This window comes from Helicoverpa zea, chromosome 17 (assembly GCF_022581195.2).
Source record: "Helicoverpa zea isolate HzStark_Cry1AcR chromosome 17, ilHelZeax1.1, whole genome shotgun sequence".
Taxonomy (NCBI): Eukaryota; Metazoa; Arthropoda; class Insecta; order Lepidoptera; family Noctuidae; genus Helicoverpa; species Helicoverpa zea.
In genome coordinates this window covers 7,311,415-7,336,652 of record NC_061468.1, presented here as the reverse complement: position 1 = coordinate 7,336,652, position 25,238 = coordinate 7,311,415, and the positions used below count along the sequence as shown (strand labels likewise).

General features: G+C 36.3%; 1 protein-coding gene across 1 annotated transcript in view; it reads left to right on the top strand.

Moving 5' to 3' along the window:
* LOC124638307 (G-protein coupled receptor dmsr-1-like) overlaps positions 1–25,238 on the top strand; it is a 58,900-nt gene that overhangs the window by 12,963 nt on the left and 20,699 nt on the right. The window contains exons 2-3 of the mRNA XM_047175239.1: positions 22,245–22,656; positions 23,439–23,597. Coding sequence (XP_047031195.1) covers positions 22,384–22,656; positions 23,439–23,597 — 432 coding nt within the window. The 5' untranslated portion in view covers positions 22,245–22,383. The remainder of the gene's footprint in view (positions 1–22,244; positions 22,657–23,438; positions 23,598–25,238) is intronic.

Here is a 25,238-nt window from a genome sequence, read left to right as displayed (position 1 = left end):
ATTTCTATTACTTCGCTGTATTAGACCTGATAAATTACATAGGTACTTGTAAAATAGTGGCTAATTAATTGAATTGGTCCCTTGAAGCTTAGTTTCACTTGGATTGCTCATTACGCGTCATCTGTCTTGCCTTTTCCCAGCTATGTTGGGGTCGGCTTCCAGTCTATCTGACGTCCTCAACCAAGTTACTCCGGCAACCCGATACCCCTTGGTAAGACTGGATGTCAGACTAACTGACAGACATTACGTGTTCCTTGACAGCCGGTCTACATGCAGGAACTACATAAATCTTATTGAATAGTCCAATCACCCCTGTGATCATTTAGTGGACCCTATATAGATAATGTAATAAAATCAATTATACAAAATGTTGTAGACAGTTTAACAAACATCCAACACAATTGAAAACTTCATTCATTTAATTCTATTATTTGCATTCACAATGAAGGACTGTGACAAGGGTTGAGCGGAGTAATGTCGTACATTCGTAAATACAATTCAACTACGACCTTTATTAGACGAAATACCTATTCTTTTTATCCCAAAAACGTTATACCTCTCTACAATAAAATGCCCTCAAAACTATAAGGAAAAATATACCAAAAATAAATTGTCAAGTGAAAATCCCCATAAAAGGTTGAGGTTTTTTTCGGCAATATGATTATATGTACCTTTGCCTACCCATTTAAAGATTAAAATCTCACTACGTGAATGAGTGTCGTTTGTTGGGGGTTAGGCCCGTTCCTTCAGTGTCTTCAGGTTAAATATTTATACTTCGTTCGCGTACCTACAAAGCAAGACATTGTTGAGTGCATCAGGTGTTTATCTTTTAATGCGAACGTAGAAATTGAGGCGACACGGTCCATTTATTGTGTTCAGAGACAATAGAACTAGTAGTGCGTGAAAATTATCTTTAAATCCAATACTATGTTTGAATGTATTTCTAGTGTAGATAAGAATTAAGAGTTCTGTTAATTTTCAAATGGTTCTATTTGAAACCTGATGGAAATTTTTCATGTAGGTACATAATATAAATAAGGAGTAATCATCATATTTTTATTTTAAGGTCTTTATTAGGGTGTTAACACATAACAAAGACTCCAGTTATTTTTACAGTCTTCCTTTTGATGATAGACAGATTCTAGAATAGGCATAGCACAATAAGACCCTTTGAAATATATTCAAATGAATACAATAGAAAAATTTAGCAAGAAGTGGTTAGAAACACTCGTAGATATGTATACCTACTACATAGGTACCTTCAATAATACTTCTTAAGGGAAAGTTTGTCAGAATACCTATTATATTCAAAGTGGTGATGACTGAGTCAGTAATCAAATTTCTAGGGATGCGTACCTAAAGGGATCCAACAGGACCCTATTAGCAAGCCTAAAACTGCCTGTCCTATGTTTGAAGGGATCTAACTTTACAGCAAAATAATATGTAGCAGGCGAAGTAAAAAGTTTAATTGTATGGATTTTTTAAAATTACGCGTTTCAACTAGAAGTTTGAACACAGATTTTCTAGGTATTTTAGAATTCCTGTTTCACAATGGTATCAAACATTATTTATTGCAAACAGATAGGTAAAGCTTACGTACATTATAATTAATTGACGTGTGTCTAAAATATATTAAAAAAAAAATTAATTTTACTAAAAAAATTAATAATATTGTCTGTACAATCCCCATCGATATAAAACACACAGCTTATTCTAAAAGTATAACATTTATCACAGTACTGATAGAGGCGTCTGCTTTTATTATATTCTCACTTCGTTAGCTGAATCTACTCATTTCCATTTCGTATTTCAGAATGTAATTGCAACGAATTCGCACAGATGTTTTATTTCGTAAAAGCTACGATTGAGTGCTAAAAATATTTCTTTTTTTGTGCGCTAAAATGACCACCCACACAGTAGGCACTCTAAGTTTATTTTGTATAGTATGATTATAATGTTCTAATTTAACCAATATTACATTTGGTTTTTTACCTACACTCAAAGAGTACATTCGAACTTTTAGTCATTCAATAGTTTGGGCTCCGAAATCAGTATGAAAATGAGTGATCAGGTATTTCAAAGGTATTAGACCGACTGAAAACTTTAATTGGATTGGAATCAAGATTGTCTTAATGAGAAAATTAATTTATTTAGCGGTTTTTATAAAAACACACATTTACTTTACAATAGTTTTACAAAATGATCCGATTATAGGGAAATATTAAAACTAAGTATCAAAATATTCATCCGCATCGCTGTCAGCTGGGATCGTGCACAAAAGGCTGGCTGCATTGCCACGCTGGATGGCAATGCATATCCTTTGACCGAAGTATAGGCCAGCCCTTTGGTCACGAGTGGACTCCACTAATCGCTTACTAATTTCTCGAAATAGTCTGTGGGCACTTGGGCCCCATGGTCCCAGGGTTTCAACCCCAAACGGCTCAAAAATGCTTGAGGTTTTCCGCGGCTGCAGCAGCTGCACCGACACAGCTCGCCGTACTGGGAAGGTGGGAAGGTGCAAGGGTGTCGACTCAGGTTGCGTCCCACACCAAAGACCTTCCCATCTTCCAAGGCATTATAGACATCCCGTCTGGTCTCTTGCCATCGTCGCGTGCCAAGCCTCTGGGTTCTAAAATGGCTGGCACTCCGGCGGTGACAAGAGCACGACGGATAATGTCATTTATGCTGGCGTGTCGTGCCATGCGACCAGCACTTTTGCTACAGGAAAGACCATGGTGCCCAAGGCGGTCCACAGATTCACCGCACTGGCAGCGATGCGGAGCCGCAGTGGGAGCGCCGAGGCGTAGGCATGTAGCGAGCCGGAATGTAGTGTCACCCAGCATGGTCCCAACGCTGGGTGACGGCAGTGCGTGAAGCCATAACCCTGACTCCCACTCTCCCACAGCCAGTAGGCGGGCACGCTCAGCAGTATTGACAGATGTTTCAATTAGTTTATTTCTCGTCAATCTGCAGAGCGGCTCGTCCCACTGTCTCTGGGAAGCCGGGTTGTCAGGGAAGGGTTTGGGCAAGCCACTTTCCAGGCGTTCATGCCATCAGTCAGACACGGCACCTCAGAATCGACCAGTGAAGGGGCTAAAATTTTGATTGTCTTATAAAAAAAATCTTGCTAACTATCTGATCAACTGTCGGTCGACTGTTGAGTCTGCAGTATGGCACAGGTTAACAGAAAATATTCTGCCAAAGTTGCTCTGCCCGTTTCTAACATTTGCATGGTAAATAGAAACCTGAACCGACACAAAGTTTACATGATGTAGTTCCCACAGGTTGCGGGTGCAACTGCGGGAAACAGATAGTTTAAAATATTAGTATCTAGTATAAAATAGTATTGCATTTAACAAGGCTCAACGCTGCGGTGTAACTTTCAGCTTATGTAGCTCGCAGTTTACGTAACTCGCATCTGACTGAATATTTATTCACGCATTTGAATAAAATAGGCACTGTGAAATTGTAGCTTCAATGTTCCCCGATTTACGTTTAGTTTCGGTTGATTTGTTTTGAAAAATTTTGGTGATCCAATGCATTTATGTACGCAAAAGTGAATGCTATTTGTAATATAACTGGTAAATGGTATGCGTCATATATACCTAAATGTTTTTTGCATATTTGGGAGTTTGTTACACTGTAAAAAATGATTTATAGGATGTTACGGTGAAAGATGATTAAAAATAATAACTTGGAAATTCTTAGTGTAGAAATTGTCTGCAATAAATAAAGCTCAATTTGCTTGTCCATTGCACATAATTTAGTTAATTTATTTCACATACGATTTACACCTGATTTGTCTAATGACCAATCGAACAATATCTATTAATATACTGCACGCATATAGTACTTATATTTGCAAACATAATATGTACGAGTAAGTACAATTACAATCACCGGATTAGCAAGTTGAAGTGGCAATGGGCAGGCCATATTGCTCGCAGAGCAGATGGCAGATGGGGCCGAAAAGTGCTGGAGTGGAGACCACGGACTAGCAAGCGCAGCGTAGGACGTCCACCAACGAGGTGGACAGACGACCTTATAAAGGTCGCCGGAAGACGCTGGATGCAGGTCGCTTCCAACAGGTATCTGTGGAGATCAAAGGGGGAGGCCTATGTTCAGCAGTGGACGTCCTATGGCTGAGATGATGATGATGATGATGAAGTACAATTTATTATGATAATGTCTGGCTACATGTAAAGTGTTTTATGAATAATGGAAAATAGATAATAACTCAACAAGCTAGGTCTATAGTTATTCAGTTGCTTTGTGTTTACTATTTAGTTATTAGGATTCCGTTTCCAAAGGGTAACTTGACCCAATTACTTAGACTTCGCTGGTCGTCTGTCCGTCGTCTGGCTGTATCTCAAGGACCGTGATAGCTAGAGAGTTGAAATTATGGATGCTGTATTATTGTTGCCGCTATAACAATAAGAACCGAATACTAGAATAAAATTAATTCGTCTTACCACAAAAACTTTTAAACGACTTGTCTAAAAAAATGACAGATTGTGACGTTGAAATAAGGTCCATTTTGCAGCCACACTTTTATTAGACAAGTGTTTGACACATGTTTAAGTTTTTGTAGTAAGACCAAATATGTTTTAGAAGGCTCCCACACAACACAAGTTTTTTTTTAGAGATAGAGTAGAAAAGGAAAAAAATATAGTGCGGAACCCTTCGTCCATCTCGCACTAAGTATTTTTTCATATCTAACTTGGTTTATTTTGTAGTTGTTCTAGTGGTTATAAGCTTGAACGTGGGACTGTGTTCCATTAACTATGTTTTGAGCTTGTGAACAATTTATTTGTTCAAACAAACCTACATTTGTAACAATGTAGATATAAATAAAGACTGAACTACACCTTGTATTGACAGATTAATTAGAAACCTACGCCGTAACGTGGTACAATACTTACAATTATAGTATAATGTAGAAGGATAAATCTCGTGTAGAAAGGTCTTTGTTATTTTGTCAATACTGCGGATATTTCCCAAACTGATTGTTGGCTAAACGAATTAAGGGTAGCCCTGTCACGTGAAGTTCTTTACTTCTGTGTACGCGTGTAGATATACATACGTACTATGATTGAATGATATAATTATGTAGATATGTTCAGAGGGTAAGCACAATGTAGGGACTTTACTTTTTTTTCTAATGGTATCCATCAGTCTGTACACCATGTCAGAAAACTCTGTTTTCATCAGAAACTGAACGTCAATACTTGACGATACTGAGAAAAAAAATACACTTTGAAACATTTTCGCAATATGGAATATTGCAATGATTGGAAAATATATTTCCAATCCTTGTTTATTGCTCTTATTATCTTTAAAATTGGACTGCATTGTTGCAGAAAACCAATTAACATCAAATCAATTAGCTTAATATATTTAATAATTTCTGATTACGTTATATGAAGCTTATTAAAATATTTTCAATATAAGATATTTTTGTATACTCGTGTACGCAATTAGTGCTGATGCACTAAGTAACTCCTAGAGTAATGGGTTTCCCGAGGTAGCTGGGTTGAGGAGGTCAGATGGGTAGTCACTGCTTGTAAAAAACTGGTACTCAGCGACAACCGGTAAGACTGGAAGCTGACCCCAACATAGTTGGGAAAGGGCTCGGGAAATGATAATGATACTAACTCCGTAATCATTTCCAATACCTTAGAAATATATTTAGGAAAAAAAAATCGATTATTTTCCGTGTTCCAAACAAACAAATATTAATCGGTACAAACAATAGGGTTAGCAAGAGTCGGTAACAAAATATCGATAATAGTGACGTCACTCTCCGAATATTATTACGGTAACATGATTGATCACACGGCGGCCGATATCGACAACCATCGTTTTACTAATTGCTTTATGTGTTATTTCTGATTGATTTCTATAATTTGCGGACAAAAATTGGTCGGAAGTTATCGAATAATCTGTTTGGGTGAGGGATTCATAAATAAGTATTTGGGATTTGGCATTCTTGGTGATGATTGCTTTGTAAGTCTAGTTGTCATGATCGCTATTGCAGTGTTCTCTCATACAATATAATAATCTGAGATACATAATTATAGTACAAGAACTCAGGATTGGATTCCAGTCCTAAAGTGAATATCGATATTACTGAATATATCTATTGAATTATTGTAAGTACAGATTTATGTAAAACTATTTACAAAGTCAAGATTCTGAGAAAGGCATAGAATACTTTTTAGGGTTCCGTACCCAAAGGGTAAAACGGGACCCTATTGTTTTCGCTACTCTGTCCGTCCATCCGTCATTTTCACAGATGATGTATTTCTGTTGCCGCTATAACAACAAATACTGAAAACTAGAATAAAATAAATATTTCGGGGGCTCCCATACAACAAACGTGATGTTTTTGCTCATGTTTGCTCGATATCCACAAATATATATAGAATATTAGTTTCGACTGGAAGTTGGCCGGTTTTTGTTCAGTCACGTTAAGCAGGTCCCTCGGAAAACAGATGAAACCGCGGCTAACACCTGGTATGTACATGAAAACTATTCTAATTCCAAATCGTGTACAAACGAGATTTCAGCTCACGTGAATCGATCTCTGTTTCATTAACTCGTTCACGGATTTGCTGAAAACCAAGCGCTGTGGTTTCTGCTTCGTGTTTCGTGTCGGCCATTGTGATTACTAATAATTCCACACATAATTTCCAGTTTTAATTAGATGCTAAATACATAGTTTTGGATTTTTTTACTGTAAATATTCATTCTAGTTTCTAGAGTGAGTCGAGTTTGTGTCTTAGATTATCCGCACATATTTGACCGGCCTATATTTGACCCGATGATTACCAAAAATGTTTTTTTAAACTAAAATTTGATTCCAATCACACTTTTCGGTCCGTCTGGTACTGCCTAAATGCCTGATCTTTGAACTGATTTATGAAAAATTATCAGTGTGGGTACTCTTAATCTGAGCTGAATTTACGACGCACAATATTACTTATACAAATTTTGATTTTCATGCCCAGAAATAATGATGAAGTTTAAAAGCAAAAGTCAATTAACAACAAAGTCCCTTCACGAACAAAGCTCAAAAGTCAATTTAAGGGAAAAATAACAACACGATCCGATGGGGAATATTGCACCAAGTTTGTTTACATGGAGCCCATATTATAATAGATTATGTAATAAAGACGAAGTTTGTTTGTTAGGGAGTCACATAATAAAGCATATCCGATTAAAATGGATCCTTTCCTGGCGGATTTTATGACTGAACATAATCAGTTGGATTTAAGTGGCCCTTAGCTTCGTATTAATTTGTTTTTGTTTTTTAAGGAAAGGATAGAAAATTATAATTTGTTAATGTGTATTAGTAGCATTACAATTTACCATGAGCAAACTAAATACAGGAGACGGTGAACAATAAAAAAGTCAGTTGGCTGTTACGTGGAGTAAAAACAAAACAGTGATAAGAGATGATGATTTTCTCTTTAGAGTTTTAGTTCAATGCACTATGCAGTCTTAAAATTATTAAATAATAAGATATACAACATTTATGGCATTCCAACTGAATGAGAAAAGCAGTTTCTTGTTGGATGGTTAAATATAAAATTATGTAGATCAAAATCTTTGCAAACGTTAGTGTTTCATTGCTAACATACTTAAAATCTGATGTTGATACAATTCGCAGTTCGTTTACCTTCAATACAAGGTAAGGTGTTCCAAACAAATTTTATCGAGGTCGTCTCTTGCATGGACTACTATAAACGTCGTTCAGCTATTTTGATTGCTGTACTTAAAAAAAATTAAAAACATATTCCCTCTTATTATAAAACGCGGTATCCAATAAGTATCGGCTTTTGAACTACCTTTAATCCACCTTTAAGTACGACCTTGAAAAAACGTTATTACAAAACGCAGTTTATCGCAAGTCCTATTACTATCTGTAGTACAAAAGATGAACCATCGAGCCCCCTAGTTTAACTGCAGTACTTAGTCGACAAATGTCAAATTCCGACATTATTTACTTTTGAGGTTATTTGTTTTGTGATGAAAAAAAACGAAAGTGGATATAAATATGTGTGATTTGGAATACTTGGATGTGTTAGAATACTATTGAGAGTGTCCGGGGACCCAACAGAGTGCGTCATCGAGAAAATCTCTTCAAATTACCTGACGACATTTTTGGATATAAATATCGATTTACGTTTTTCGAAATAATAGTCAATTGAATGCATGATGATAATCCATGATGATCCAGGATGATCCTATGCTGCTCAACCGGGCTCGCCATAAAGTAAGTAACCTTTACAGTGCAAGTAGGTTGCCAAAAAATCCTAATTAATTGTATACGAGTCGAAGTTTTTATTATGGATGTTTCTTTGTGTTCCACGCATAAACTACCACACGGATTTTGATGAAACTTCGAAAATATATCAGATTATCATACAGTCTACTGTTTATTTACAGATTCAAGACTATTTTGGCGTTTTTCACGCCGTATCTCTGCCAATAATATGCAATGTTTGTAAAAGGCTGGAAGCTTGCTAAAATGTACAAAAATGCCAAGGTGAGAAAGGGAACAAGATTATGTGATGAAGAACAGTGTCCAACATGTATCAGTGCGTTTGACTGTATAAATAGACATCGGAATAAAATATAATTTTTTACTTTTTTTGTTATTTCATTTTCTTTTGGTAATTTAATGCACACGATATTCTGTGTGTAAGTTATTGCACACTTAATTTTGAAGAGGTCCTAATTAGATGCACAACGTCTTATTTAATCATTTAAATCGGGATGAAAATAATCCAAGTTATTTCTAACCTAAAAACAAAACATAACTCGGATACGCGCGCTGACGTTCCGTTATACGCGCAAACTCAATAGTTGTTTAAAAGAGAATAATTGGATCATATATATCGTTAAAAGATACTAGAAATATAAAATTACCTTTAAAAAATAAATAGTAATATTTTCAAATGCAGAGATATTTTTTTTATTGTCATAGTTATTTATTTTTCATCAAAATAGATTTAACAAAATAATGTAAAAAGGAACGGCGCATAGAATTCGGAACGATTTAACGAATGATTTAAATATTTGTTGATTATAATCTGTGGATATTATTTGAACCACAGACAAATCGAAGTACTAAACCGTCTTCTCTTAGTCTACGTTTTGTAATAAGGATGTAAAGACTATCGTAAGTACCGTAACAAACCAAGACGACTTCAGTCTGGTTTAAACCACTACTTGCGGCAGTTTTTATAATAAGAGGGATTAGGTTGTAAATCTTAGAAAGAAAAATCAACATGTCTTAATTTTTGTTATACTCATGGACTTAGGTAGTTTTTCTTTTGTGACGTCACATTGAACTTTAAAGTTCTTAGTAAAACTTGTACCTATAGAATGACAATGGATAAAATGAACATCTAGGATTACAGCTAAGCTATTGGTGTCCAACTCGACAATGGGTCCATCAATGTCGTTCGTAATGGAGCTGCGACATAAAATGGCGGACGGTCAGCTTACAATGTACACAAGTTAACAATAGAACCACATACGTTAGAACCACATACGTTAGAACCACATACGTTACAACCAGCTATATAAAATGTAAATTCCTCAATGTTGTTTGTAAAGGAACTTTAATAACGTCGAAGAATGTTTGCTCGGTTACCAACGGTTAGAGTAGCCGCACATTGAAAACTTTTAGTCGGCCGATAGTTTGTTGACTCATAAATCAGTATGAAGATGAATGATTGTACGCACATTACAGAGATCAGGTGTTTAGCCGGTATCAGACCGACTACAAGCTTTGATTGAAATCATGATTTTCTTATAAAAAAGAATTTTGCCAAACATCGGGTCAACTGTCGGCCAAGTATTTGGTCAGCAGTATGCGGATACTCTAATATTACAACAGATGTCTGTACTTTTATAGACGTACGAGATTTGGAGCCCTCAGCAGAATATTTAACGGACGAAGAAAGAATATGAGAACTCATATGAAAATGTATTTTTGGAAGTTTATGCAAATAAAGTTTCAGGCCACGAAGTATTTACCTATATTCGTGTTTGTTTAAGGTTAAGTTAAAGGGTTAGTGCAAACATGGATGGGATTACATAACTGCTTGAAGTACAAATACATATTGGTATTCAAAATAGGGTTTCCAATTTCAATATTCCATAGGAATTCGTCTGTTATTTTAGAACTAGTTTAACTAGTTGTACTGAAAATATACCACAAAGTTATTCTGAAATTAAAAAGCAGTTATGATCTTTTGAAATTCCTGAGTTTATGTTAGTTGGAAAGAATTTTGAATCGTCGAGATTTATCCCCTGGAGGTTGCTTTTTATCTATGTGTACATAGTACTAAAATATTAAAAAAAATACGCACGGGCACCTACTGAAAACGGTACGCATTTGCATGGTGGTTTCTTCTTAGTTGCTAAGCAATAAAGTGAGCTAGCAACACATACCTTTACATTCTAATAATATCAGACAGATACCGTACATATTTACAAAAATAGATAAATTCTCTGAGGAAAGTGATAAAACATCTAAGGTAAACGTACCAATAGTCGTCGGATTTCGGAAATCACTGACTTTGAAGCGCTACTGTGTGTTAAATATTCAATAGAAAATGAAATTTTTTGCATGACGTGATAGAGTATTTATTCGTTATTCTAAGTAACTAATGTTTTTTTAATCATTTTGATGGGTTTATATACTTATTAAGGCAAAAGTAAAAAAAGGGCGATTTGTACCAATAGTCGTCTGATTTGTACGGATACTCGTCAAATATTCCCAGTACTCGTCAACTTTTAATGCTAATGTAAACTCTCTGCTCTTGAACATAAAGTTCAAGTTCTGTACATTTTTTTGTGGTTGAATTTGTTAAGCATACTTTTGCCTTTGAAACATTAGGTAGATAGATAGAAAATCAAATCCCTATTTAGAATAGCAGGTCATATACTGTTAGAAGATCAGGTATTCAATATAACAGATACATAATTGCATTTTAATTTATATTCCTAACTATCAAACGCTTGGAATCACAAAATCAGTCTATAAAATATGTACCTATATGTTATATTTCTTAATCATAATAACCGTGCAGTCATGTGCATATGTGGCACGAGTAAAATTATTACTATTAAAATATTTAAATTGTAAAATAAAATAATCAGTTTTCACAAAAAATAAACGCCACATTCATTAATCAGCCATAGGATGTCCACTGCTGAACATAGGCCTCCCCCTTGGATCTCCACAGATAACTGTTGGAGGCGACCTGCATCCAGCGTTTTCCGGCGACCTTTATAAGGTCGTCTGTCCACCTTGTTGGTGGACACTGCGTGCGCTTACTAGTCCATGGTCACCACTCCAGCACTTTTCGACCCCATCGGCCATCTGCTCTGCGAGAAATATGGCCTGCTCATTGCCACTTCAACTTGCTAATCCGGTGGGCTATATCGGTGACTTTAGTTCGTCTATGGATCTCCTCATTTCGGATTCGATCACGTAGAGAAACCCCGAGTATAGCCCTCTCCATAGCTCGTTGAGCGACTTTGAGCTTTGAGATGAGGCCGTTAGTGAGAGACCACGATTCGGTGCCGTAAGTCAGCACTGGTAACACACATTGATTGAAGACTTTCGTCTTGAGGCAGTGAGGTATGTCGGACGCAAAGATATTGCGTAGTTTCCCGAACGCTGCCCAGCCGAGTTGGATTCGGCGGTTGACCTCTTTCTCGAAGTTGGTCCTACCTAATTGGACTACTTGTCCTAGGTAGATATATGAGTCAACAACTTCGATTACCGAGCTTCCAACAGAGAACGGGGTGGGCTCAACATGGACATTTGACATAATTTTCGTCTTGTCCATGTTCATTTTCAGGCTCACCCGTTGTGAAACTCGGTCGAGGCCATCGAGCATCATACTGAGTTCCTCCATCGACTTTGCCATGACTACAATGTCATCGGCAAACCGAAGGTGAATGATGTATTCGCCGTTGATATTGATGCTAAGTCCATCCCATTCCAGGAGCTTGAAGGCGTCGAGCCTTGGTTTCGCTGTATGGTTAACGGTTAACACAATTTGTATTAAAGAGACGCAGATTGTGTCGCAAGGACTTATGTAGATATTCGTCTATTAAGCTGCTTATATGACTTCGCGTCGCTGGAAGACTGCAACTGTAGCAAGCGTCCTTCAGTCATGAGGTTTAAGGTTTGGTCGGTCAGTTTTTAAGGTCTATCTTTACGGCAGGATCTAAAAAACTTAGACCCTACCGTGCGGACAGTTTCCACTAGCCCGTCGTTGATCTCGTCCACTGATGCTAGGTTCTCAAGGCAAGCCAAGCGATTAGAGAGCTCGAGTTGAAAGCTTTCTGGATTTTGTATATGGGACCGAGTAGGTCGGAGCGTAGACTTCATCAGACTGGACCTTTCAAGTTTAACATTAATATTCAGTGAGGCTCTTACGATTTGGTGATCGCTACCGGTTTTTACCCTATTGATCACAGAGACGTCGCTGTATCCGTTTCTTGTCGGTCATGAAGAAGTCTATCTCGTTTCTCATGAAACCATCGGGACATAACCAGGTCCATTTCCTGTGAGGCGGCTTCTGGAAGAAAGAGTTCATCATGAAGAGTCCCTTTTTCTCCAGAAAGTCGGCCAGCCTCTGTCCCCTAGGGTTCCGTTGCTCATACCCAAATTGCCCCTCTCTCAACTCATCACCGCTTTTCTTTCCCAACTTAGCATTAAAGTCCCCCATAACAACAGTGAAGTGGGTTTTGGAACTATGTATGGCTCTACTTACGTCCTCATACATAGTCTCCACCTCATCATCGGAGTGTAATGAGGTCGGTGCGTACACCTGAATGACCTTCAGCGAATATCTTTCGGATATTCTCAGTATTAGGTATACCACCCTGTTTGATACACTGTCGATGGATGTTATGTTGTTTACGAGGGACTTGTGAACGAGAAACCCGACACCACCTTGGGACTATTGGTCGCCCTCCCGGTAGTAGAGCAAGTTACCAGACTGCAGGATTACTGTGTCCTCTCCCTCTCTACGGACTTCGCATAACCCTATAATGTCCCAATGTAACTTGCTCAACTCCTTTTAAAGCTCGCAGATCCTTTAACCAGTCCTCAATGTGCGTATGTTGTGTGTTACCAGGGCCAGTCGTCGTGGGGGTGGGTAGCCGGATCTCTTCCGGGGATTCTTAGCACCCCCTGCTTCGCCGTTACCTTGACCGCTACCCGCGCCAGGAATAGCGAAGCTGCCGGGGACGGGGGGCCTAGTTTCTGTGCCTATCATAATCATATAATTTGCCGTTAATCGCCACGCTTGGCAGGCGGGTTGGCGATCGCAGTGAGGGTGTGCGGTACACGGAGGGCGCTGCTGCCCGACCTCCGGTTTGTCCCTTAGTCGCCTCTTACGACACCCACTGGATGATTTGGGGGAACTCAATTCTAAGCCGGCGTTCCACGGCGGTTTAGAATTTCATTATTCTATTCTAAACAGCTTCTATGACTTTTAAAAGGCCCTCTTGCTTGTAGTTTCTTACAGTCATGATCTGCTATTAAAATGACGATGATGCAATCACTAGGTACATACAATTTTAAATAAAAAAATTTTACTTAAGATTACTCTTTACCCATCAATATCGAATACGACAAGCAAAGAAGTGACAGCGCTGGAAGCTATGTCATTTTAGTTTTAAAACTGATTTTAATATTTTTTGCATCAAAACAGTTAGCTAGTTGAATGATATAATTTTTATACAGGCGAAGACACGTTAGGGAGACGCGGTACAATATGCGTGACGACATGCAGTTATTTCGAACAAAAAGCAGAGTGTAAGAACAGTCAAGTCAAACACAGTTTTATCAACAATATTGTAGTCTAAACTTTAAATATGTTTGTCCTAGAGAGTTAACAATTGTGTAAAAGTCCCGATATTAGCTATTTATTCGCATTTTGTACTGTAAAACACAAAATATCCTCATTATGACGAATTTAGGTGCAACTATTGAGCATGTCCCAGTAGTCGTCATAATAATTCTAAAATTGACGAGTTTTGGGTCAAATGGGAGTTTTAAAGTACCAATAGATGTCACATGAAAAAAATATATCTTCTATGTTAAAAGTATTCCAAATTGCATATTACATCGTTAGGAAATAAACGTAACTATCCAATTAAACAAAGAAACATACCACAGACACCACTGGAGTCATGTAAATCAAAACACAAAACCACGTGCTGAGCTTCACTTTTGACAGCTAAACTTCACGAAAAAACGATTTTGTTAGGGCACACACGTTTCGACTAACATATCTCCGATACCATGACTGTTAAAACCCCATATTGTCATTTCAATTGTGCAATATGTTATCAACAATATGTTGACATATAAACCGGCCCATTTTAAGTTCAGTAGAAAAAATAAATAAAAGTTTTTAGATTAATTGACGACTATTGGGGCATGACGACTTCACCCGCGTTTACCTTATTTCTATTTTCTTTTAATATCCCCTTTTCTAACTCTTTTGTAAAGGCCCACAAAAATAGGGTTTACCCACGGACTAGGAAAAAAGGCCGTGTGTTTACCTAAATCTATAACATAGATTTTGATAAAAATGAGTTTATATGCCTTTGTATAAGCTTGTGCTTCTAACATTAATGGAAGATTTCAGTAGAAACATTAAAATCTAAATGGATTTATCAGTGTAATGTCATAATTAATGAATATTCAGACGGAGCAGGCGCCGGCCGGCCGAACCGCAATCAGCAACGATATAATATCTTCGAGCTTCATTTGCATATTATTTGCGTATCATATTAATTGTAAACTATTTATATGTGGGATACATACCTAATGTATTTTAAATGGCGATGTTTTTTATGTTCATTGATATTTGCAGATGCATTAATTTGAACCAGAATGAAGACATAGACACTGCTTATTAATAGAAATAATGAAATGGCTGCAACTTTAGATTAAAATAGAAAAGATATAAAAAAAACTTAGAATACAAACAAATTAAGGTCGATATTTTTTTAAGGAAAATAAACAGCGGAAAAAGCGAAAATTTAGCCCACTTGGTTCGCTATACAGGGAAATGGATACAAAAATAGAAAATGTCTTAAAAAGGGCGGAAGCTTATCAATCTTTAATGCACGTTGTAGTCAATGTATGTAAAAGACAAGGGTAGCAAGTAACACATGAATGAAGGTTGAAGGTTGTGATCCGTCTTTGACCGTCACATTTCTTAAGCTGTGGTAGGTCACCTCTGCCGAACATGGGTAAAACCCTATGAACCCGTTCAATGACGAAGGATCTCATAAATAATTAAAATGGCTCTCATCTTGACGTAATTCGTCTTGAAATAAAAATAAAGAAAAATAAATGTTTAACGAGTTGAATGATCTTGTTAGACAATGTCAATGAAACAGCACAGTTAACTGTTGAACTAGAAATAACCGATATTGTCGCTGCTATCAAAGTTTGTTTTTATACTTTACTAGTGGTCCGCGATGCGTGAATCGCTACGTATATATTGTCCACAAAAAAATGTGATAAATGAAGAACCGCTCGACCGATTTTGTGCAAAATTCACGTAAACCATCTACTAAATAATCCGAATGAAACCAAAATGTTTGGTTGGGATAGTTTTTTTAGTTAGTGTTAGTTATAAAATTGCAACGAAAAGTGGCATTAATTTTTATATATAATATAGACTGTATGAACGTCCAGTATTTTGCTCTCGACTTTAGATACCAGCTTATTGCTATCACCACTCAAAACCAAACTGATGAGTGACGATATAAAAACAATCAATATTATGACGAATAGAATGAAAAACTAGAAAAAAAAAAACTTTTTTACAAAAAAATTAAACCGACTTCCCAAAACACTAAAAAGCAAAAAAAAAACTATTTTTAGGTGCATCGGCCTAGAAGTCGGTGTCTAATGGATGTTACTAAGTTAATTTTGCCACCGACTTCTAGGCCAATGCACCTAAAAATAGTTTTTTTTTGCTTTTTAGTGTTTTGGGAAGTCGGTTTAATTTTTTTGTAAAAAAGTTTTTTATTTAAAGCTTTTCAGTGATACGAATAGTTGTCACTATCCATACAAGTGAGAAGTTCTCATCAATACAAAGAATATAAGTCCAAATACGAGGTATTTTACATATTCAGTTGTCGAGTTCCCTCGACTTACTTTCTCTGGTCTCCATCATCAGGTCAGCTCCAAACCTTCACTGTTGCAAAGGTCTTGTCAATACAAATAATTTAAGCCCAAACACGAGGTAGTTTACATATTCAGTTGTCGAGTTCCCTCGACCCTCTCTGGTTTCCATCATCAGATCAGCTCCAAATCTTCACAGTTGAATAGTGCTTTTAGGCGTACACCTGAGTGTCAAGTTTTTACCCTATGTATGCCTACAACTTTCGAAGGTTGCCCTCGATTTCTCAGGGTTTCCATCATCAGATCCTGACCTGATGACTATGGGACCAACTGGCAGCTATTCCGAGTCGAACAAAAAAAGAATCACGTAAATCGGTCTATAAACCTCTGAGTAATCGATGTACATACATAGAAAAAAAAAAAAAAAAAACATACCGGCCGAATTGATAACCTCCTTCTTTTTGGGAAGTCGGTTAAAAAATGGCTGACCATACACAGGTGTTGAAGCGAGGAACTGGATTTACGCTTCCAGATGATAAATTCACCTGTCGAAGACTAACTGGATGAAAAATGCGACTTTGTACTAGAAATGGGTTAGTCATTTTTAGTTCAACAACTGATCAATGACGTAGAAACTATTGATTCAGGTCAGTTCAATTTGTAACCCGAAAAGCATGATGGTGGACCCAAAAAACCCATTCGTGACAAACAGAGGTGACCTACCTAATATTATTTAAAATAGTCGACTATATATTATTTGCTTTAGTAAGTAGCTTGTTGGCGTTAATTAAGTAGTGAGTTCAGTGAGTTGGTAAATTATACCATTTATTGATGTATTCATTTGGTATAATTTGAGAGCGCGATATTGCTACTGTGAGGATAAATTGCTCATGTAAGTGGTACACTCGTGTATAATATAAGGAAAATCATTTTGAAACGTATGTTACAATATTTATTGGCTTTGTATGTTTTTTAGAGATATTTTTTATGATAACTAGCTGTTTTTCTGCGGTTTCACAAGTGTTCCGTGGGAATTACTGCTCGTACCGTAAACATTTTGCCTATGTCAATCGGGAAGATTGTAGCTTTCCAGGAGTGACATACCTAATTTTTCAATTTGGTTATGTAGTTTCGGAGCCTTTAGGGTTTAAATCCATATCCATATACAACATGTAACGTAATTAACGCACACCCTCAAACACGCCAATTAGAATATTATGTTATAATCATAATACATACACTGAATTTTTAATTTAACATGTATATGCATTGTTATTTACTAAATTAGTTATACCAATTCTTGGAGAACTTTTTGGTCATACTACTACGCACGCAAATATCGCGCCGCGCGCCGCTCGACTCGACACAACATAACGAAACTACGGAAAAAGCCGACAATACACGAAGTCTTATTTCTTTGAGTTACGGTCTATTTGAATTTGTTTTGACTGTACAGGGTTAATATGACAATAATTTCCGTAGTTTTAATTATTTTTGGGATAAAAAATTACCTATATTAAAAATGATATAAATCGATTCAGTAAACGATTCTGAATAAACTAATTTCAGGATGTGCGTTAATTAAGTTACATGTTGTATAAGTATAGATTTAATTTAACCTATGTTCATTTTTTATTTTTGCAAAGAGAGTAATAAAAAAGTAGTTCCAAGAAAATGTGAGTAAAATTGAAGAGTTTTACTTACATCTCTTGAAACTAGTTTCAAGTGAAAAGTATCGTATGTTGTTTTCAGAGTCGTATTTCAGCACTGCAGTGCATCAAAATTGGGTCACCGGTGTTACTAAGAAATAAACAGACATGCTTTTACATTAACTAGGTAATTGTTTCCTAGAAATATTGAGGTGTGTGTCATGTAAGATAGGTTTTTATTAACTTTCATTTTAACTTTTATTGGGATTCACGTTCTAACGCATATCATCGATTACAAACTCATGTACTTATAACGTATAAGATTAAAGGTCAATTTCGTTGACAGTGGTTCACGTAATCAGTCTTCGAGGAATTTTCGCGTAACTTACACTACTTTTTTTAAAATGATTTTTCATTTCAATCTTGAAATGTTTTTTAATCGGTCCTTTGTTTTGTTGGTGAAAATCAGTTTGACTGTGGTATTAAAAATAAATCTAGGATATTTGTTTTATAGAAGTGATACTAATAAATGTACCAACTAGAATACCACACAATTCCTATTTCCTTTAGACCGGAATATAAATAAATCAGGCGACGGGTTGACATTACAACCGTAGCTAATATTAATTCTAAATCCGATATCTTGGAAAGGGACAGCCATTGCTTCACACATAATGAACTCAGGCAGACGATAAATTAAGAATTATACGCTCGCGTCGCTCAAATATAACTGACGGTGAGAGATTTACTACTTGTAAGTTAACGCTCTCGATACGTAATTAGAAAAATATTTTTTTATGGTAAATCATAAAATGACACCTCCCCATGTGGGTTAGCAGCGTGAGGGAGTGTCAGACTCTTAGGGTCAATTCACACTGAAAGAGCAGCGGCCGGCAGCGGCCGGCAGCGGCCGTAATTGCAAGGGATTGAGCGTGAGCGCGGCGGGCCGCGCGGCGCCGCATCGCGCCGCGCTCTTACATTTTCCGTGCTCTTACGGCCGCTGCCGGCCGCTGCTCTTTCAGTGTGAATTGACCCTTACTGTCTATAACTAATCATTTTCCTTCTTAAGCCCTTTATGTACCAGGGTAATTCGCGCGAACAATCCCGCAACTCCGGCAGGCATACGTAATTATAACTCGGGCGAAATAAGGAGTCGTATGCAACATCACATGATTTAAATATTTATGTTCCTTCATTAATTTTGCCGGATAACGTTTACTATATCGTGAGTGAGCGCGTTTATAATGCGACCAAGTGATGATGACAGCCTTTTTAAAAAAGTAGTTCTAAAATTAATTCTACTTAATTATGTTGTATGATAATTTATGCATCGAGAAAGTTTACTTGCAAAACTCACTCTAGGTGCCCTCGTACACCAAGAATAGGCTACCGTTACAGATTATTAAATAGTTACTACGCTGCCGTTTACAAACTTCGCACTATGGTTATTAATTCTATTTTCAGCGAGTGTTGAAGAATAGTTTTGACGTTGATTTTGCAAACAATATTTTGTACTGGTAACGCTAAGTGATTATCCTTAAGTGCTCTTTTGATATTTTGTTAAATTTTACGATTAGCTTTGTGTTGAAGTGGCATTTTCACTTTAATGGTTTTGTCGTGTATACCGAATCTTTTGTTGTTATACATTTTGGGTGTTACGGTGAAGTATGAATTTGTGTTATATCGATCAGCAAAAAGCAGTCAATTTATGTTTAACTTTCCACTGAAATAAGGTTACCAGTTCAAAGGAGATGGCCAAAAAAAAACCCAGAGTCGACAGGAACTTCATATGTATGATTGGATTCAGTATAATTTGTGGATTTTAAAAAGTATTTCAAAACATCTAAAAACCATGGGGTTCTCTTTTTATAACGTTTTTTCGATCAAGATTTTAGTTCACAAAAAAGTTTACTTTTACTGTTTGATATTCGTTAGAAGTTGAATGCAGACTCGTGATTGGACCGTTTTACATTGCTATAGTTCGGCCATTCAGAGAATGCGTTCCTGACACGTCGCGATTGAACTGACGACGTAACTTTGCAATGGCGTTGCAGTTACGATAAAAATATTTTTGCTGGTTGTTTACCGTTTTAACAATTGAGGAGCATTAAAACAACATTATTATATCAATAATCAATGAATGTAGTTACGTCGTCAGTTCAATCGCGACGTGTCAGGAACGCATTCTCTGAATGGCCGAACTATAAGTCATTTGTTATATTTGACAATGTCACATGGCGCGATTTTCAAAGACAATTTCTCCAAAAACATTTCATAGCCAGTTGTGAAGGTTGCATGTAACTGCGAAACCTCTCCAAGTAGGTAAGGTCGGTGCTTAATCGTATCTGGAGTGGTTAAATACAAGACCTTTTAATCACCAGGCCAACTCTGAAACTATGGGGTTGTTACTAGTGGCTTGTATAATGTTAGTTTACTTTGCTTTTTTATGTCCCTTGATATTAATAATCTTTAAAATCAACATATATTCAACATAACCTATTTTTGCGATAATATGAAATAGCTCCTATACCCCATGGATTTCAGTCTGGATTTTTTGGCACCATCAAAGGTCTATCATAAAGAACCTATTGGTAACCATTTCATTGCTGTCGATTCTGGGTTTTTTTTCTATGAAAATTTGGCCATCTCCTTTAGAACCCATTGAAATAAAAAAATGCAGCTCCGTACAAATTACAGCTGCGTTTTGTACTTGCCAGAGCCTACTTGACATTTTAAATGTGGAATTAAAATCTGCTTTACATTAGGCTGAATAAAAATCCAGCTGTCATTTATTTAGGAATACTCGCAGTATAGAGGAACTAGCTACGCTCGGTCTAGTTTAATCTTTATATACACGCGACGAAAGTCCCACTATTTGAATATATATTTGGATACTCTCTAATATTTATATACGCTTGCCAGTTTTCGCTTTAAAACTGCAACGATAGTATACTTCGGCCGTTCAGAGAATGCGTTCCTGACACCTATCAGTTAGTCACGACTAGTGATGGGCACAACATAACACTGAGTTCGTTACCGTTCCTTCAAAATGAACCGCCGCATTATTTTAAGATTATTTTCGTTTTAAATTGGCGGAATCATTTGTTTTATATTTTAGTTATTTAAGTGGAAACCAAAAAAGGTAATATTCATATAATAAAATTGTTTTATTTATTCTTTGTTACAAGTACATTGAATTGAATGTGCGAACAGAATATTAATCAGACTCCGATTTGCTTGAGGAGGTGGTGTCTTCATCATCATCTTCGCCTACATGTATAATTATATTATTATCAATAACAGAATCAATCCTGATATCTCGGTCTAACAAAAGCCGGGTAATCAAATAAAAACAGATCGAAAACACTTGAAAAACGTGGTCTATGCGCACGAAACGACAACGGACGACTGTTTTAGCGTCACAAAATGGCGGCCCATAACGCCATTTGGGGTTACCATTTTTAATCTAAGTATAAAAATGCGGTTTGGTCATAGTTTTATTTTTATATTTCATAAAAGTTATAATTAAGTCTTATAGTCCATTATTTTCCAATTCTTAAAAAGAAAATCAAAACGTATTATTTTATATTATAACTGTATAAGAACAGATTACGATACTTGCCTGTTATTTTTAGCACAGCACTACAAAATATAAACCGCTGACATAACCTTGTAATAGCGCAGTATAGATTTAGAAAAATATTGTTTACCAAGTTATTTGACACTCAGTTTGGCACAAAATTATACCATTCATTGATTATTGATATAATAATGTTGTTTTAATGCTCCTCAATTGTTAAAACGGTAAACAACCAGCAAAAATATTTTTATCGTAACTGCAACGCCATTGCAAAGTTACGTCGTCAGTTCAATCGCGACGTGTCAGGAACGCATTCTCTGAATGGCCGAACTATACTTATATTTATTTATTAAGGTATTTAAACACAAAAACGGCCAGTGACATTTGTAGAGTATATCAAATGTAACTGGCTTTTTTAGTAATTAAACTCTTTGGATCGCCAAGCATAGAGTTCGTAGCTACTAAGTATCTATGTTTTTAATATTTTGGTACATTTCGATTCTCTTTACACCAAGTACCTATATAATTATGACGTAATGAAACGCGAAGAGTTGACGCAATTGCAGACAAATATTATCAGTTGCCAAAGTATTACCGCTAAGTACCTCATATTTGTTTATACCTTATAATGCTCAAAGTTAACCGTACCTATTGGAAATGCGTGTCATGTACCGTCTGGCTATTATTTATTAAAGATTCCCCAACTGATAAATAGCCTAGGAATATTTTTTACAAAGAAATGATAAAAACTTAATTTACGATCTGATAAAAAGTGTAAAATTTTGTTTTTTTGTTCGGAGACTTTAGAAGATAATTTCGTTTGTTACAGCATTAAGAAAACTGTGAGAGGCGACATGAAAACAACGAGTTGCTTGAGAAAACTGACAACGAGTAAATTGAACAGGGTGCAGAAGAATAGAAATAGTTCTGATTGGCTTAAGTGATGAACAAACGGGCGGTCGGTCACAATGCTAGCCGACAATGATACCCACAGTGACATCGGTGGCTCGAATGGCTCATATAACTTCTTCTTCGAGGACCCAAGATTTATATCGATACTCAAGCACAGAGGGCCGAACCATACGAACAATATCGGCGATGTTATTAAAGTTCTAGAAGACTGGAGAAGTAGATACAATATTTCGGTTGTTAAGGAATGTGAGAAGTCGGAATATTGCTCCGGAGAATTCAGAGATTTGATTCTCGCTTACAATAGCATACATGGATATGTTAGCCTATTGGTGAGTTTTTCTTATTATTTACTTATATCTTTCGTAGTTTTTGGGTTTTTCTATTAATCTAAATTATGCAATTTAGGTATTGGAAAAGTTTTAATTTCGAATGGTAAGGTAGTTTTATTTATTTTTCCATTTTGTTAATCCACAGTCGCTTGTGAATCCAGTTTGCTAAATAAAGTAGGTATTGCTACTGTTACTAGGATATAGAGGACTTCAAAAGAACAGAGATATAAATTAACAATTTAACATTGTTTCTTCAAATACAATTGAATCCTAAGATTTGTTTCCGTCACTAAATGCCCCAACTAACTTATATCAAAGATTTCTTAATACAGAATTTATCACGGCCTAGTTCATTAAAACAATAGTTTCAGAATAATATGCGTTTTAGTTCATACGTCACAACTGTATTATTTCTGTAGAACGTTGTTCATTATCTTGAAAGTTACATCACAAGTAACATGCTTGAAAATATTTCTTCACATTAATTTATTTACTTTTGAACAGGTAGAAATACCTATAGGTTTACGGTAACACAAAAAACCTAAATTACTTTCTGAGTGTATCATTCCCGAGTCAAGGTGAAGAAATACGTCTACACGAAATAGGTATAAGGTACTTAAAAGTTCTGAAATTGCTAGAAAGTACCTACGCTTTGAGCAAGCGTGGGTATCAACGCTCATTCCTTCTCTGTATGATTAAAGGTCTCCGCCCTGGAGTAGAACTGTAAAAATACTGATGAAGAAAAATGGCTCTCCATTGATTCCTATATTTTATCCCTACAGGTGTGTCTATTCGGCAGTTTAGCAAACGCGCTGAACGTAGCAGTGTTAACACGTCGAGACTTAGCTGTGACTCCCATCAACCGTCTGCTGAAGTGGCTGGCAGTGGCTGATGTCTTCGTCATGCTGGAGTATGTGCCCTTCGCTATCTACAGGTATCTGGTGAGTTTTGAGAGAAAACACGCATATTTAAATTGGTAGACAGGTACCAAAACAGATGCCTTACTTTTCAAACTTAAAAGTGATATAAAAAGAAGGACAGTGGTTACATCCCATACGGTAGCCTATTTATTAGAGCTTTCCTTAATAAGCGGGCTAAATAACACTGAAATAATTTGCTATAATCGAACCAGTAGATTCAGAGAATAGCGCGTTCAAGCAAATAAACAAAGAAACATCTAACGAGACACGGGTGCAACCGCAAGCGGAAGCTGGTATCAAATCAAATCAAATCAAATCAAATACCTTTATTTTCAGGCTGCATTGGCCCATAGATATATACCTTATTGACTAACATACATATTATATTATACAAAATTGTTAGTATATAAAAAAAAACTTAAAACTATGTCAGTATCACTTCACTATGCACTAAGTATGTCACTGTGCATGACTATACTGTGCTATGTGGTATACATATATCCCTGAAAGGACCTTTTCAGGTAGTAGATATGAATGACATTTGAATGACGTCTTTCAGAAATTCATATCTGCGTAAAAAAATAATATTTTCATAAATCATCATCACCGCTCTTTTATTTTGTCCTCGACAAGCCTGGCTTCCAAATTCAAATTTGAATTTAGAACGTTGCGCTTTACCTTTTTGAGCCGATTATTACAATGATTTGTGCCTGTAACAATAACAGGAGGAAACGAAAATACGTTCTGCCTTTTTCTGATCAACATCAACACAAATTAAGCAAAACATAATCTGTCGTACCACAAAAACTTTTAAACACTTTTAAAGTACAGGAATGAATGGTCATAAAGGTATCTATAGGTAATTAAAATCTTCTTCATGATCAGCCTTTTAAATATAATGTACTGTTTTTAACAATGCAATAAAATATGCCTAACTCCGTTTTACCAAATGATTAGGTATGTATATTCGATTTTGCCTCCGACATAAATAAATATAAAATAAATAATAATGTCGCGACACCTTTTCACACACGGTCGGTTAGCCCCATGGTAAGTTATTTATTAACTTGTGTTATGGGTGCTAACACAACTGATAAACTACATATAGCTACATATATACATATTTATAAATACATATAGTAACACCCAGACCACGGCCAACAAGCATGCTCACCACACAAATATCGACCGAACCGGGAATCGAACCCGGGACCTCAGGTTCGGCAGTCCGGCTTGGTGACCTTTGCGCCACAGAGGTCGTCAAACATAACGACGACATAACAGGGTATGTTTTACAATTACCTGTAACTTAATGGACCTTGCTATCACAAATGAGAACAAAGACATTTCCTCGTCAAACATTGATTAAAATCTTTGTAAAGCCATCCTTTTGAAACGTATCAAAGATATATTATTGAGGATACAAATTAAAACATATTTTACATGCCTCAAATTATAGGCATGAAATAAATGTTTTTCATTTTACTGTTGATTACCTACTATTAATTTAAATTATTGTTCATTTTATTGTCAACTACAATCTTTAAAGGTATTTTTCTGTGAAAATCCTTTTCGAAGAATTTGTAAACTGCCTGATATTGAAGGTAAATTGCGAAAGTGAATCTGTCTGTCTGTCTGTCGTGCTTTTTGGTAACACAAATT